Raw genomic sequence first — 17,967 nt, 5'->3', positions numbered from 1 at the left:
TGGTATATATACACAATGGAGTATTACATGGCAATGAGAAAGAATGAAATCTGGCCATTTGTAGGAAAGTGGATGGACCTCGAGGGTGTCATGCTAAGCAAAATAAGTCAGGCAGAGAAGGACAGATACCATATGTTTGCACTCATAGGTCTAACAGGAGAACAGGAGAAACCTAATGGAGGACCATGGGGAGGGGAAGAGGGAAAGAGAGTTGGGGAGAGAGAGGGATGCAAAACCTGAGAGACTATTGAATACTGAAAACGAACTGAGGGTTGAAGGGGGAGGGGGGAAAGAGGTGGTGGTGATGGAGGAGGGCACTTGTGGGGAAGAGCACTGGGTGTTGTATGGAAACCAATTTGACAATTTTTTAAACCAATTAAACTATTTTTTAAAAATAATAAAATAAATGTTGATCCCAATGACATTACTACATTTTACTTTATTGCTTTATTAGAGAAGAAGAAAATGACAGGCATTTAATATGAAAGTTAAAAAATATCAGATATACTTTTCTTCACAATCTCAACTATATATATATATATATATATATACAACATGAAATCCCAAATTAATGTTTTTAAGAGACAGTATTCCCACTGAGTATATGTGTATTTCAGATATATCTTTGTAAAGGTAAAGTTATCCACATTTCATAAAGATATGAATTACTGCATTCAAACATTTGCATTGTCTTTATGATTTCCGATACCAATTTATTAGTTATCTGCTTCATAATGCAGTTTTGCTTCCTTGTTTTCAATGCATGGTGTTGGCAGTGGGGGGCGCTAGGGAGGGAGCCCATGTAAAATGAAGAAGCTTTAAACATGAGTAGTCACACTCTGGCTCTTTCACTCGGAGAAATGTGGCCTGAGAAGGGCTAAGTACAATGTAAAGAAGTAGGCAATCGCTCTCCCCAAATATACAAATCTATATCATTAATTTAAATGCTACTTTAAATTTAGAAATGGGTGACAAAAGTCACTACTGCAAAACTACAAATTAAACATACAATATAAAAAAAGTACTTGTTTTTCCATTTTGTACCTTAAATGTCTTCAGTCCTTCTGGTATCAACACCTCTGCTTTCACCCATTTTCTGTCTGTTGATGCATTGTATGTCCAAAATATCTCTTCTTCCTTTGATTCAAAGAAAACATCACTTATTCCCCAGACTCCACTCTGTGCATGTGTGCTCTCTCAATTACATTTCAGTAGCGTTTACCCGACCTGTGTGATACTAAGTACTAGGAAGCCTAAAGTATTGGTAAAAAGATGTATAACATTTTTTAAAGGAATAATAAAATGGAGGCAGGGGAGGATGCAAAGGCAGAGGCCAGAGGATAGAAAGGCAGTGAAAATACTCTATGATAACATACAGTGGATACAATGTCATTATACATTTGTCCAAACCCATTCGATGCACAAAACCAAGTAGGAACCGTAATGTAAGCCATGGTCTTTGGGTGGTGATGATGCGTCAATGCAGGTTCATCATTTATAACAAAGGCACCGCTCTAATGGAAGGTGTTCATAATGCGGAAGGCTGTGAACTCACGGGAGCAGGGGGGGAATGGAAAATCTCTGTACCTTCCCCCTAATTTTGCTAAGAACCTAAAGCTGTTCTGTAAAAACAATCTTTAAAAAGTAAGGAAATAAGGCATGACTATATAATAAAGCTGCCATTTTTTAACAATGAGGAGTAAGGATAGAATAAAAATTGGAACAGTATCTTAAAGTACTTCAAAAATATAATTCCAAATAGAAATTCATAATACCAAATATTTAAATGTTGATTCTGCTAACATTACTACACTTTACAATATTACCATGGCATTAGAAAAGAAAGAAATTAACAAGCAAACACTTAATATGAAAGTTTAAAATACAACATTAGGGGTGCTTGGGTGACTCAGTCAGCTAAGTAGCCGACTTCAGCTCAGGTCATGATCGGTTCATGAGGTCCAGTCCTGCGTAGGGCTCTGTGCTGACAGTTGGAGCCCGGAGCCTGCTTTGGGTCCTATGTCTTCCTCTTTCTCTGTCCCTCTCCCAAGCCACTATGTCTCTCTCCCTCTCTCTCAAAAATAAATAAATAGTTAAAAAAAACACAATGATGTTATCAGATATATTCTTCTGCACAATCTCAACATGTTTTTCTATGAGAGAATCCATTTCAAGTTCCAAACAATATAGTTATTTCTGGAGAATATATTTCTATGTGACTCCCTTGTTCTTTCAAAGACCTTTTTGTGCCTTCGAAAGTATGCTCTGTCATGCCTTGGTAAAATAACATTTTTAAGGTTACAAAGTAGATGCAAAAGTATGTTCCTACTATACACGATGAGATCAGACACTCCATAAAAGTCTAAACGTACTCCAAAATTTGGCCTACGTTATTGTGCTTTATGACCTATGAACATGCTGTTATACTCCGAAATAGTGTATTTCTTTAGATTCTATCAAACACACAAGTTAATTTGACACTTCCCTGCTGAAGATAGACTAGATTGTTCATAATGTTTTCCCATGGGATGCATTGATTTTTTTTTCAAGTTTTTCAAGCGAAAATGCAAAAAATGCAGAGTGGCATAAGTATGTGTCAGGTTAGCTCTGAGACTCTCTGTGCCCTCCTTCTGCTGGGAGATAGAAAACAGCACTGGAAGATGGCATCTCGCTATAATTCAAATTTCACATGACACTTACGCTTTTTCAGACTCGTGTAAGCATTTATCTCCCCTCAGCCTCACTTATTTCATTCATAGCCAACACTTTCTAAAAATGAATCTATTTTCAACTCAGTCCTTTACCCTCTGATGTCTACTCCAATTTCCAAGTCTTGAATATTTCAGAAGATAGTCTAAACCCATTAAAAAAGTACTTCATTTTATTACTTATTCATATCAACTGTTAAGACTTCCACCAGACAGTGAAACATCCCCAGTAGACATGCTTTCAGCTGACAGCCTCCAGGTCACTTCAGGACAAACGGGAACAACACAAAGTTGGGACACACAACTAAGTTTTCTTTGAATAATTTCCTACGTAACTTTAGCTATGTAGCATCAAGACAGTTAACATCTTGTACACTGTTAATGGTATGTTTTGTATGAAATACAGATTTCTCTAGCACATTTTCCTGTCTGAACAGCACAAGGAATGAAAAAGAAAAAGAATTTATTCCAACTAAATAAAATCAGGCTTTTATTTTATCTCTCCTCAATCTCAGACTCTCATGTAGTTACTTTGAAAGGTGTCAATGTAAAAAGAAAGTCTCAGCTCAGAAAAATCTTTCAAGTGAAGTTCTAATTTTCTATTATCTTAAAATCATTCAATCAATCAATAAAAATTTTAAAAATGTACTTCCTCTCCCAGGCCAGGATCAATAATGCCATTTTACCTTTCAAAGCAAGAATCACCTTATCTCCCAGAGACCTTGCTATCCTTCCCTCTTCCAATGAAGAAATCAAAGGTACCAAATTCAAGGTTAGTGTTGTTATTCTTTTTAAACCCTTTCTAAGGCATTTTCCTCCCTACCCCAGCTATGTGTTCTTCCTATCTGTCATTGGGAGGTTTTTTTGTTTTGTTTTGTTTTGTTTACCAGTTTTAATTTTTTCTCCCCCCCCCCGTTTTATTGATATAACTGGCATATTACAATGTATATGTTTAAGGTATACAATATAATGATTTCATATATGTTTTGAAATAATTACTACCATAAATATAGTGAACCTCCATCACATCATGAAGTTACAATTTTTTTTCTTATCGTGACTTTTAAGATCTATACTTTTTACAAATTTCAAATATCAAAACCACATTGTTAGCTATAATCATCATGAATGACCAGTTGCTTATAATGTTAATCAAAACATGTACAATGTATACCACAAGCTGGCTACTGATAATTAAAACTCTTTAAAAAATAAAATATATGTTGTTCCCATGATTATTATTTTATAGATGACAGAGACCTAATCTCACGGATCACTATATGGTAGAAATCAGAGCTGCTACACACTTAAGCTGACCCTAAAAAGAGTGAACCTTTTATTTAACAACTTGCTTTCACCTGTATTTTCTACTTCTCAAGGTCTATGTCTTCTGAAAATAGAGAAAACCACCTTTAGCATCCTTACTAGATTTTTTAAAATTTTTTTTAAATTTATTTTTGAAAGACAGAGACAGCACGAGCAGGGGAGCACCAGAGAGAGAGGGAGGCACAGAATCTGAAGCAGGCTCCAGGCTTTGTGCTGACAGCTCAGTGGGGATCGAACCCACAAATGGTGAGATCATGACCTGAGCTGAAGTCAGATTCTTAACCGACTGAGCCACCCAGGCACCCCTAGATATTTCTTGATTTACCTGCCTATATCCTAAGTGTTGTTTTCTTTCTTCTATTCATGGAAGATACAAATGATCATTTTCATCAAGAGCTAATTTTTTTTAATAATAGCATTGGAGTCTTTTTTAAGTTTGTGATAAAACTTTAACATGTAATTTAAATGTATTTTGATGCAGATTTTTAATTGGTGATCAATATATTATGAGTTATATATTTGGAGCGGAGCAAATAGAGTGTGAGAAAACATAGGATACTGCCTTGCAGAATACTGGGTAAACTTATGAACCAAACGTCATTCAGTACTCAAAGACGTAAACCCGACAGGTTCTGATTAATACATCAGAGCACTTCTCCGTGATTAACTTCTTTTCTTATAATGTGGGAGATGGAGTTTTGATAACTCTATCTTATTATATGGTATATCTGAAGTCAATTTGTTTATAATCTTTTCTTATACAGTCCCAAAGTCCCCAGAACACTGATATTGTTCACTTGCAATATTTCATAACTCCATTATATGTATATACACATATATAATATACACATATTTACACATATAACATACACATATATTATTTTCATATATATACCTTTCTATATATTTATATGTATATTTATATATATACACTTTTAAAATCCATCACTATTGTTCAGGGTAGATTAAAATAATCTTTAAGATTAGAAGATATATGACACAAATTTCTACTTAAATTTAAGATAACTCATTCAACACTTAGTGAATATTAATTACTTGTCATGTGAAAAGCAGTATCATAAGAGCATATTTTTTAATGCATCTTTATGATATAAATTCAACAAAATTAGTCTAGTGCCAAATGCTACTGCAAATATGTCACAAAAATAAAGCACAGTACAGAATGCTAACAATTGTGTCCCATCCATGAAGAAAAACAAAGCAGAACGTATTAGGCCATCTAATGAATGCACTCATTCACTTTTATACTTTAGAACTCTGTGAATGTTATGGAAAAGAAGAGGTTAAAGAAAAGAGACTGGAGAAGAAGAAAATGATACCAAAGAAAGAGAGAGGGGTGTTGTGATAGAATTAGGATGAAAAAGAATTTCTCTGGAATCTTCAGATCTTGTGGTAATAGGCAGGTAATAGGCAGTACCTGAGGATTCATTAAGATGACACTTCAGACATCAGAAAAAAATAGAACCCAAAAAATGCTATTGACAGATGGTTAGCGATACTCAATAGGAACAGATGCTAAATAAATATGCTTTTGTTGGAAAATGCAATTGGCCGATGGCAGGAGGAAGTTCCAACCAGATTTATTCAAAGCATCTCAAGCCAAAAGAATTTGACTTGGATGCTTCTACTGTCTTCCTTTTTCCTATATCAGAATCCCTGCCATTATAATCAAATGTTTCCAAGAGCTAGAATGACTACGATTTACCCCTGTGAGTTTTTTAACTTCTCTCTATAAATAAAGTCTTCTTCACAATAGAAATTCTCAGAGCAACTCAGATGTTTTTACATTTGTGGAGGATTGTTTTCATTTCAAGTTAGGTTTAAAAAAAAAAAAGGCCTGCATTTGTTTCATCTGCTAGTATTACCACCACGATTTTCACTCTACCCACTGAGCCTTTTTTAACCCATTTCAACGGCTCATTTCTTTGTATTTAATTAGTAATTACCTGTCTCTAAACCTATATCTACTGGTACCATAACAAGTAATTTGTTTCCATCATAATTATAGCTCTAGTGATATGTGGATCTAAAATCCAAAACAGACCCCATCAGAATGTCACTACAGAGCCAACGACACAGAACCTCAAAAATCTCATTTTTATTATATCTAATATTTCCATGAATGTTAACAATTCTGTAAAATAATATTATGCAAATGATCACATTAAAGTGTCAACATGACAGTGTCTCTTAAAGTGGTTCTTAATATTTCTTGTCAAAGGTGTACTAGATAAAATCAAGTTAAAGAATATCAAAAGCCAGGGCACCTGGGTGGCTCAGTCGGTTAAGCATCCAGTTTCAGCTCAGGTCATGATCTCATGGTTCATGGGTTCGAGCCCCGCATTGGGCTCTGTGCTGACAGCTCAGAGCCTGGAGCCTGCTTTGGATTCTCTCTCTCCCTGTCTCTCTGACCCTCCCCTGCTTGTGCTGTCTCTCAAAAATAAATTAAAAACTGAAAAAAAAATTTTTTAAAGAATACCGAAAGCCTACACACAACTGAGAAATGGAAACACAAATTGCCAAAAGAGAAATTTCACTTATTCAACGAATCTGAAATAAATGCAAGTCTCTTCTCACCTCATCACTATAGAGTACTACCCTCAGAACACTGTTTTCCATAGAGTAATGGAATTGAAGATGGCATCTCTTGCCCAGGCAGTGGTACACAGAGCTATTTAAATAAGCCTTGCTGTCTAAATGAGGGAGAGTAGAATCATCCTTAGCTCCTAGCCACATATAGTAATCTGAAAAATAAAGGAAAAAGAAGCAATTTAGAAAAATTGGCTGCTTTCTGTTTGGACAAATATACTGTATTTCCAGGGTTTTCAAAATCAGGCTTGAAAGACAAAGATCTTCTTTAAAAGGATATGATGTCTTAAAATGGTTACATCAACCACAGATACTGGGTTTTCATCTCCCTATGTATTTTCAAATGCATTGAAATCTGTTCCTACTTCCTGAAATTAGGAAATTTCAATTCATTATTTTTATAAAAATAAATCTACTGCTATAAAAATCTCTATGTTACAAATCATTATCATCTTTAAAATGTCACAATTCAACCTTTCTCTAACTAATAATTCCTCACCTTTCTTCCCAGAGTGTTTTCCCCTTTTATTTCTCTTTTACTGTTTAGTTTTAGAAAAGCCTTAATAGTTTCAAAGGACTGTACTTTATACTGCCCTCTTTCTTACCAAACCACATGGAAGTATCAGACATCTACATCCCTGCACTGATGAATTTCATAGGATGTAAAAATATTCTCATTCAGTTTTAGCACATCTGATACTTAAAACCAATTTACACTGTTCTTAAATACAATAATATAGACAATGCAAAGTTATTTCTATGATTTTACAACTTCACCTTTCAATAATGAAGCCTTTTAATTCTCTATTTCTGTAAGTTAGTAAATATTCCTACAATTTCTAAAAATTATGAATTTAAGTAAAACTCTTATTTACTTAAAATGTAAGAACTTAAGCAAAATACCATAGTAAGTTAATACTTTGCCTCTGATCTTTAAACAAAGAAATGATAAAAAAAAAAAAAGATAAAAACACAGGTTTATAAAAGCTGAGACAGACCCATTGCAACAAATTATCTAAATAGATAAGGAAAGAACAGTTATACCAAATGATGAGTAGGGCTGAATCCACAGAACTCTTGAACTCTGAAACCAGACTCAGGCTCTGATAGCTTAGATTTTGACTAATTTCCATATTGCCAAAAAAAAAGCTAGAAGAACAGTCAAATTCTCTCAATGAAGTTGAAGACTAGAGTTGGGGAACTCTGATTATAATCTGAGGTGGAAAATACACCAACATCCCCCACCTTGGGCTATGACTAAGTGGCAGGATGTGCAAAACTCCAAGCATTATCATGAAGTATGAAACCCTAAACTAGTATTGTCACTAAGGCTGGTCTTAAGGAAATACACCTGAAAATACACCTGGAGAATTTAGGTATTAATAGCAAGACTTGTACTCAAAAGTATTTAACCATCACATTACTAATTGGCATTTGACTAAAGCCTAACTGACCTAGAAGTGAGATATCAACTCCAGCAGGCTCTAGTCTTCCACATGAGAGGAGGAAAATACCCAGATCCAGTCCCCTCTAGCTTTCCTGTCTCACCTAACATTGGGGGAGGAAGCACTTTTGAAGATCGTGTAACAGAGGAACAATCTCACTAAAAGACTGGAGATCCTATGTAATTGCCAGGGAATACTATTCAAAGAACTGGATGTCCCAGACCTCGTTTAAGAATATGTCTCTAGGGAAATCCAAAGACAATAAGTAAGACAAAACCAAGGATACCAGATGAATTTTTAGCCTCAGACATTGAGAGTTGCAGCAAAGAGTAAAGACTTTAATCTCTAATTGCATAAACATAAAAGGTCATGCTAAATACCTATTGATATTAATCACCTTTACATAGTACATCATGTCTGGCTTTCAACAAAGCATTACAAAGCATACCAAAAGGCAAAAGCCATAATTGGAAGAGAAAGAGCAAACATCAGAACCAGACTCAGATATGGAATTATCAGACTGGGAACTTAAAACAACTATAATTAATAAGTTAAGAGTTCTAATGAAAAAAAGCAGAAAATATGAAAAAAAGACTGATAATGTAGTCATAGAGCTGGAAATTCTAAGAAAAAACTTTAAAATGCTGGAGACAAAAAATAAAAAGTAAAACCCACTCCAACAGAAATGAAGTTTGTCTTTAATGGCTTGATTAAGTAGACTGGCACAGCTGAGAATATGTCAACTCAGAAACTAAGAAGTAAATATATTTTTTAAGTGGAAAAAAAGGAATAGAATATTCAAGGGCTGTGGAATGACTACAAAAGTGACATATGCATAATGGGAATACAAGAAGAAGAAAGACAAAAGGGAACAAAAGCAGTATCTGAAACAATATTCACTGACAATTTTCTCAAAATTAATGTCAGATTTTAACCACATATCCAGGAAGCTCAGAAAATACAAAGCAAGATAAATACCAAAAAAAAAAAAAAAAACTACACATAAGCATGTCATATTCAAGCTATAAAAGATCAAAAACAAAGAGGAAAGCTTGAAAAAAAAAAAGGAGGAACATCAGGTCATGATCTCATAATTCGTGAGTTAGTGGCCCATGGCTCAGAGCCTGGAGCCTGCTTTGGATTCTGCATCTCCTACTCTCTCTGACCCACCAATGTTCATGCTTATTTCTCTCTCAAAAATAAATAAACATTAAAAAAAAAGAAAAGAAAAAAACCCAACCTAGAATTCTGCATTCAGCAAAACTGTTCTTCAAAAATGAAGGAGAAATAAAAATTTTCTCAGACAAATGAAAATTGAGAGAATCTGTAGTCAATAGACCTGTTTATAAGTAATGTTAGGAGAGGAAGACAGCAACAGACTAGGAGGGTCCTAGGCTCATCTTATTCCATGAACACAAGTAGGTAACTATCAAATAATCTTAAACAACCAAGAAATTGAGCAGAAGACTGTCAGAACAAACTCCACAATTAAAGGGAAAAAGGAAACCACGTAGAATAAAGTAGAAAGTGTAGAGACATAGTTTAAGGGAGAAAGAGATCACAGGTGCTGCAGAGGAGAAGGAGCTGTGGTCACAGAGAAGAAGGGCAAGCAAGAGAGGGGCACACAGGAGAATGCACAAGAAAAGTTCCAAAGAGTCATTGGCTTGGAAAAGAAGAGGAGCTGAATTTTGTGAGTTCTTGCAAACAGGAGGGCTTAAAGTCTGGAGTTTTAAATGTCTGTGAGCTTAGCTGGGATAGAGTCCTAGAGAGAAGGCAGGCAACCTGAGGGCAGACAGCACCAAGAACACCTGGGGAACACAGGTAGGAGATTATTCGTTCTTCTCAGACTGCATCCCTGGGAGGCAGTGTTCAGAGACATGCCTCTGTGAGGACAAAGGAGCTAGCCAGCACCATTTCCTTCCCCTGTGCTCAACATAAATACAGGGCCACCTGCAGGAAGCAATGCAGCTCCAACACTGGTGGCCTAACCAGCTTACACTGAGTCCCAGCCCCTGTGCTCTGGCAGGACTGCCCTTCTCAGTCAAGCTTGCCTTGGGCCCAGCATGGCATCCCCTCCCCAAGAAGACCAGCCCAAACCCCTCTCCACACCACATCTCCCAACTATGGTGTTCTGCAGGGCTTCAGATCTGGTGGAAGTGATGACAGGTCTCATTTCACAAGCAGACCAGAGCACACTTAGTTTAAATTCACCATATTCAGGCCCAGGACCAAACACTGCCCAGACCAGGTGAGAAGAGCCTCTGCAGATGACTGGCCTGAAGGACAGAGCAGCCAAAACACAGCAGCAGAGTACAGGCAGCACACACTGGAGACACACGCTAAAGCAGCAGCCCTGGACACTGCATGACCTCTTCTCCATATAGCCAGAGATCTCAATGAAACATATGAGTAACATGTTGATGGAGCATTTAAAGCAACAATCATAAGGATACTCACTGGGCTTGAAAAACAAAAAGAAGACATCAGGGAAACTACACAGAGATAAAAGTTAAAAAAGAATTAATCAGAGACAAATAGTACAATAAATGAGACTGGAAACGGGCTTGATGCAATAAAGAGCAGGCTGGAAGAAGCAGAGGAATGAACTGGTGACCTAGAAGACAAAATAATGGTGAATAATAGGGCTGAACAAAAGAGAGAAAAAAAATTATGCAAAATGAGAATAGACTTAGGGAATTCAGTGATCCCACCAAACATAATAACTTTCAAGTATATGAGTCCTTGAAGAAGAGAAGAGAGAAAAGAGAGCAGAAAATATATTTCAAGAAATAATAGCAGAAAACTTCCCTAATCTGGGAAAGGATACAGATGTCCATCCAGATCCAGGAGGCACTGAACACTCCCATTAAAATCAATAAAAGTAGGCCAACACAAAGACATTATAATTAAATTTTCAAAATATAATGACAAAGGAACAACCTTAAAAGCAGCAAGACAAAAGAAGTCCTTTACTTACAAGGAAAGACCTATAAGGCTGGCTAGAGATTTCTCAACAGAAAACTTGGGAAGCCAAAAGGGAGTGGCATGATATATACAAAGTGCTAAATGGGAAAAACGTGCAGCCAAGAATGCTCTATCCAGGAAGGCTATCATTCAGAATAGAAGAAGAGATAAAGAGTTTCCCAGAAAAACAAAAATTAGAGTTCATGACCACTAAACCTGCCCTGTAAAAAAAAAATTAAAGGGGATTCCTTGAGTACAAAGGAGAGACTAAAAGTGACAAAGACAAGAAAAGATTAGAGAAAATCTCCAGAAACAATGACAAAACAAGTAATAAAATGGCAATAAATACATATCTATCAATAATTACTTTGAATGTAAATGGACTAAGTGCTCTAATAAAAAGACATAGGGCATCAGAATGGATAAAAAACAAAACCCATCTATATGCTGCCTACAAGAGACTCAGTTTAGAACTAAAGACAGCTGCAGATTGAAAGTGAGGGGAAACATCACACAAAAGGAAATCAGAAAAAAGGTAGAACAGCGATATTTAAATTAGGCAAAATAGACTTCAAAACAAAAACTATAACAAGAAATGAAGAAAGGTACTAAATCATAATAAATGGGACAATACAAGATAAAACAATTGTATATATTTATTCTCCCAACATGAAGCACCAAAATATATAAAACAATTAATAACATAAAGGAACTAATTGGTAATAATACAATAATAGTAGAGGACTTAAATACCCCACTTAGATCAATGGACAGATCACACTGATACAGAAAACAAATAAGGAAGCAATAGCTTTGAATGTAAGTAAGAACAAAGAACAAGGGCAACAATAGAAAACACTAACACCTGTTCCCCAGGACACGTACTTAATAGGAATTCAAGAGGACAAGAACAGAGTGACTGAAAGAAACTTACTGGAAAAGAGTAACATACCATGTCCACAAGTGATGACAAATATGCATTTTGGGCACTGAAATTTTAAAATGAAATATATTCACATCTTCACTCATCACAGTGACATTTTCAGACAGTAGAGATAAACATTTTAACTCTTCATAAAATGGAAAAAAAGATGAGCCCAGACTTTGTGATGACGACAGCAGATATCAGGAGATAAAGAAGAACCATCACCATGTACTTAGAAATAAAACAGACTTTCATTCAAAATTGTATGACCAAATTGATTATTATTTAGGAGTGAGGCCATTAAAAACATGTTAAGTTTATAAACACTTAGCAAGACCATCACCACAGATCTTTTCTAAATAAAAAATAATTAATAAGTGAACCTTTTCAAGAAGGAAAGGAATCAAGAGCATGAAGTAAAAGAAACCATGGTGAATAAAGAAAATGATAAAGATGAAAGACCAAAAACCAAAGGCCTTAACAGACACCTCACAAAAGAAGACATGGCAAGTAAGCATAAGAGATGCTCCATATCATAAGGCATCAGGGAAATGCAAACTAAAAGAAAGAGAAAGCACCACATACTTTTTTGAATGGCCAGAATCCAGGGCACTCCAGCCAAATGCTGAGAGGATATGAAGCAACAAGATCTCTCATTGTTGATGGGAATGAAAAATGATACATTGACTTTGGAAGACAGCTTATTGGTTTCTTACAAAACTACACATATTCTTACCAAATGATCTAGCAATCATGCTCCTTGGTCTTTACTCAAAAGAGCTGAAAACTATGTCCACACAAAAACCTTCACAAGGATGTTTATACAAGCTTTATTCATAATTGCCAAACACTTGGAAGCAACCAAGATGTCCTTCAGTAGGTGAATAAACTGTGGTACATCCAGATAATGGAATATGATTCACTATTAAAATGAAATAAGCTATCAAGCCTTGAAAAAGACATAGAAGAACCCTAAATGCCACTACTAATGAAGGAAGTCAATCTTAAAAGGCTACCTACTGTATAATACCAATCAACATAAAACATGTAAAACATGTTATGTAAAAACATAATACAATTTTTTTTACTTTTAATATCTATGCAAATACAGTTTCAATAAAATATACTCATTATATTCATCAAGATCCCTGATGAAATATCTTCATAGTACTAACAATAATTCATAATTCTAAAAATTATATATACAAAAGATTATTTTTTTATTTCCTACCTTCATCATCATTACTTTGACCCTGCTGAAGCATAGATTCTAATGTAAGAACTTCTCTTGCTTTTATGCGCATCCAGGAAATTTGCCCAGCAGATGTTTCTGATGCCCAGTCACACATGTCAGATTCAAATCCACAGACCTGACATACTATAGAAAGGCAAAAAAGATCTTGGTGAACCATCACAATCTACTAGAATAGCAGCTTAGCCAATTTATGTGTTGTAATCAAAGCTTAACACACACACACACACACACACACACACACACACACACACACATTTCATACCTACAAATTTTGCTTCAATAAGCCTTAGAATATACCCACAAATGTATTTTTCAAGTTTTCCCCTTGATCTAGATAGGCATCTGCCCAAATGGAAACCACCGCCATTTAAAAGTGAAAAGATATTTCTATTTTTTCTTGTACACTGCTCCTATTACAACTTTTAAATGGCACATATATACCTGACCCTACCTACCTTATGAAATTAGTCTAAATCACTTGTTATTCATAATCACATGGAAATTTTATAGAAGAAACACTCTATATAATTCAATGCTGGTCTTCAATGGAACTATTTTATAAAACATCATCTTAAAATTACATATTTAGTATCTTTCATCTTTTAAATAAACTACCAAAGACTTCCAACAACACTCCAGGTAAAATTGGGGCTTAAATGCCAACAAAGGTTGGCACATGCATATTCTTAGTTGTGATCTGAATTCCTAGCTATGGCCCAAGTCTCATGAATGGCCATGTACCATCATGGCGGGCATCTCAATTTAACACTTACACCTCAATCCTTCATCTGTAGAATCAAAACTGCAGAGACGTGAGTCTAGATGGCACAGTTCCTGCTCCATATTCAATGTTTCTTGACATGGTAAGATTTCATCTGTTAAATTGAAAGAGTGGCAAGAAGTGAGATGTAGGTGCAACTGGAAAGACTCGTGTATTTCTTAAAATGTTAGCATTTGTTCTAGAAAGCACTCTTCACTCAGCTCCTCTCTGTGGCATCATCTCTTCCCAGGCAACCCCATTATACAGAGAGAGAGAGTCAGAGAGAATAATACAACTATGCCAGCGTTTCTGGAATTTAATCAGATCTCTGTGGCAATCACCAACCCCCAAACCAAATCATCCATGTCTCCAAGGAAGTAACTGGCCTAATGTGGAAACAAAGAGTCTATTATTAGAAGGATAATTGAATGTGTGTCAACCATACCATATGCTGATATGCTGTCCTCTTTAACTGGAAGCTGATCTCCTAGAACTGCTGTCCTTGCAATCATCTCCCCTGCATGGTGTCTGTTTGTCTCTCCACCGCCCTCCCAACACAGGGCTGGAAGGTGGACTAGCTATCCTTCCTGCTCCATTGCCACTTCCAGACAGTTCTTCCTCTCACCTCCCCACATATCTGAGCTTTGAGTCTCTTGACATCAGACGACATCCCTCGCTGTGCCAGCTTGTGGCAGTCCCCTACAGACACTGGTGCCCCACCCCTCAACCTTGAAGATTTTGACTCTTGACTGTCATTGTCATTTTAATATCTACTTTCATCTTGCCTCTTAATCTCTTGCTTTTTTCTTATTGATGGTCATGAAGAAAGGTTGAGGAAAAATGACCTCTGCCACCACACCTGTGAGTACCATCATTACAAGTGGTAACATTTCCTTTATTTTAATTACAAGTGGCCCACTCCTGGGGCACCTGGGTGGCTTAGTTGGTTAAGTGTCCAACTTTGGCTCAGGTCCTGATCTCACACACCATGGGTTCGAGCCCCATGTCAGGCTCTGTGCTGACAGCTCAGAGCCTGGAGCATGCTTCAGATTCTGGGTCTCCCTCTCTCTCTGCCTGTCTCCCACTCACTCTCTGTCTCTGTTTCAAAATAAACTAAAGACTTAAAAAATTAATATAAAAAATCCATCTTCACAAGTAGGCCACTTTTCCACCATCACCTCTTTCCATTCATTCCCTCTAGTATCTCAACTCTAACAATTTTTTGACAGCACCAGGCCCCACAAGCTACTGGTCCTACAGCTTTCCAGTTCCTTTGTTCCTCTTTCATGTTCTCATTTCCTTTCTCACAGATTTTAGAGCCATTCCCTGGCATTCCTGTGCTTCTTCATACTCTCAGGGCAAAAACTCTGGTAAGTACAACCCTGCATGTAGTGTAGTATCCAACAATTAGCTTTTTAAAATTGTAATGTGTTAAAGAACCAGATTTTGGGGACCTGGGTGGCTCAGTCAGTTAAACATTTAACTTCAGCTCAGGTCATGATATAATAGATCATGAGTTTGAGCCCCATATCGGGCTCTCTGATACCAGCCCAGATCCCACTTTAGATCCTCTGTACCTCTCTCCTGCCCCTCCCCACCTCATCCTCTCTCTTTCTTTCTCAAAATAAATAAATAAACTTAAAAAGATTTTAAATAATTATAAAAAGAATAAAAAATTAAGAACAAAAATTCAACCAAGTGAATTTGAAGTGACACTTAGCACCCCAAGTAGAAAGTAGAGGGGAGCCCTGAGGAGCCACACAAAATGGAAGGTTTTTATAGAAAGGAGGGTGGGCAAGGAACTCATTAGCAAAAAAAAAAACAAAAGATTGTTTCAGGCAAGGTCACCTTCTCTTGGAGAAGGTCAAGGGGTCTTACTAGGTGGATTACCTCATCTTCCTTTGAGGGATAGAGAGAGGCCATGTCATCGAGTACCTCATTGGTGCTGCAGAAGATTGCTGATTGACAGGTTAAGACTGACATTTCTGAAGAAGTTGAAACTGTAATTAGGTTTGATATTAAGCCCCAGTTTTGTGACTTGGCGTAGTCCAGGTGACACCATTTTAGGTCTATGGTTTTCCTTTTAAGATATAAGAGTGCCTGTATGAAACGATGCTCAGCGTCACTCGTCATCAGGGAAATACAAATCAAAACCACACTGAGATACCACCTCATGACAGTCAGGGTGGCTAAAATGAACAAATCAAGAGACTACAGATGCTGGTGAGGATGTGGAGAAACGGGCACCCTCCTACACTGTTGGTGGGAATGTAAACTGGTGCAGCCACTCTGGAAAACAGTGTGGAGGTTTTTCAAAAAATTAACAACTCCCCTATGACCCAGCAATAGCACTGCTGGGGATCTACCCAAGGGATATAGGAGTGCTGATGCATAGAGGCACATGTACCCCAATGTTCATAGCAGCACTTTCAACAATAGCCAAATCATGGAAAGAGCCTAAATGTCTATCAACTGAAGAATGGATCAAGAAGATGTGGTTTATCTATATAATGGAATACTACATGGCAATGGGAAAGAATGAAATCTGACCATTTGTAGCATAATGGATGGACCTAGAGCGAGTCATGCTAAGCAAAATAAGTCAGGCAGAGAAGGACAGATACCATATGTTGTCACTCATAGGTCTAACAGGATACACCTAACAGGAGACAATGGGAATGGGAAAAGAGGGGAAAAGAGTTGGGGAGAGGGAGTGAGGCAAATTATGAGAGACTTTTGAATGCTGAGAACAAACTGAGGGCTGAAGAGGGAGGGGGGAAGGGAAGGAGGGTGATAGTCATGGAGAGGGGCACTTGTGGGGAAGAGCACTGGGTGTTATATGGAAACCAACTTGGTTATAAACTATGAATAAAAAATAAATAAATAAACATATTTAAAAAAAAGAAATGAGTGCCTGACATTTGATTGATAAGGGCTCCATTTCAAAGTCAGTGATCTGGAATAAACACATTGCTAGCCACACAACTAGAGCAAGAACCCCTTGAACTCAATGAAGGAAGACGCCCAGGTCCATGGTCTCTCTCCATAACCTTACTTTGTTGCTATTGGACATGCTATACACCTCCAGGACCTGTGTGTGATGAACCTTGTTTTTTCCAGGTTCCCTGCTGGTTGTTCGTGAGGTGTGTCCTGCAGTCCTAACAAGAGTCACAAGGTCTGGGTCAGCCACAACATGGGTTTGGGTATCAAAATGTCGGGGAGGGGGGAGGGGGTTCATCACAAGTGGCATGGGCCCAGATGACTGTCCCAGGCATTTCCAGCCATGGGATCACTATTGATAGGCTGAAACCACCAGGGAACTGGTCACTTAGTGCAGCCTGAACCATGTGGCTGAACATGAATGAGGAAGAGTCCACCACCATGCTGACTAAAATGGTTTCATATCTGTGACCACTCACTCCATCACACTGTCCACCATGTTTTCCTTTCTTTCCCTTTCCTCCATTCCTAGACAACTGTTCAAAACTCTTTACCTCCTCCTTCAAATTTCAACTCCTTCTTCCCCTATCATCATTCTCAGCGAATCTTTTTGCTTCGCATTTCATTGAGAAAGTGAGAGGAAACAGCAGAAAACCTCACAAGTCCCACTACCCATCTCCCTGAACTGCTTCTTAAGTACCTTTCTTCCTGTAACTGTGGGTCAACCAGCCATGCTCTTCTCTGGGCCACTCTTTGTTTCTACAGAAAATCTTCTCCTCTTCCCTGTTTTAGGAATCATTCCAGCAGTTTCCTCTCCTCTTTTACATCAACAGGTTAGTTTTCTTCCCCTTCCACACACAAGGGGCCAAAATTTCATCCACCTTAGGAAAATCCTCTGACCCTACAATCCCTTACAACTAACTTCTCTAATTTCTGCCTATTTGCACTGACTCCAACACCAATCCGTCTCCCCACATCCCTCCTTGAACCTGTTCTAGTGATTTTTTAAATTTTTTTTATTGAGGTAGCATTCA

General features: G+C 37.2%; 1 protein-coding gene across 1 annotated transcript in view; it reads right to left on the bottom strand.

Moving 5' to 3' along the window:
- MALRD1 (MAM and LDL receptor class A domain containing 1) overlaps positions 1–17,967 on the bottom strand; it is a 759,741-nt gene that overhangs the window by 675,308 nt on the left and 66,466 nt on the right. Inside the window, exons 8-11 of the mRNA XM_029955581.1 lie at positions 14,007–14,108; positions 13,210–13,356; positions 6,633–6,799; positions 1,045–1,137 (exon numbers count right to left, since the gene is read on the bottom strand). Coding sequence (XP_029811441.1) covers positions 1,045–1,137; positions 6,633–6,799; positions 13,210–13,356; positions 14,007–14,108 — 509 coding nt within the window. The remainder of the gene's footprint in view (positions 1–1,044; positions 1,138–6,632; positions 6,800–13,209; positions 13,357–14,006; positions 14,109–17,967) is intronic.

Source organism: Suricata suricatta, chromosome 10 (assembly GCF_006229205.1).
Source record: "Suricata suricatta isolate VVHF042 chromosome 10, meerkat_22Aug2017_6uvM2_HiC, whole genome shotgun sequence".
NCBI lineage: Eukaryota > Metazoa > Chordata > Mammalia > Carnivora > Herpestidae > Suricata > Suricata suricatta.
The sequence above is the reverse complement of the archived record's forward strand: the minus strand, read 5'-3'. Positions and strand labels throughout refer to the sequence as shown.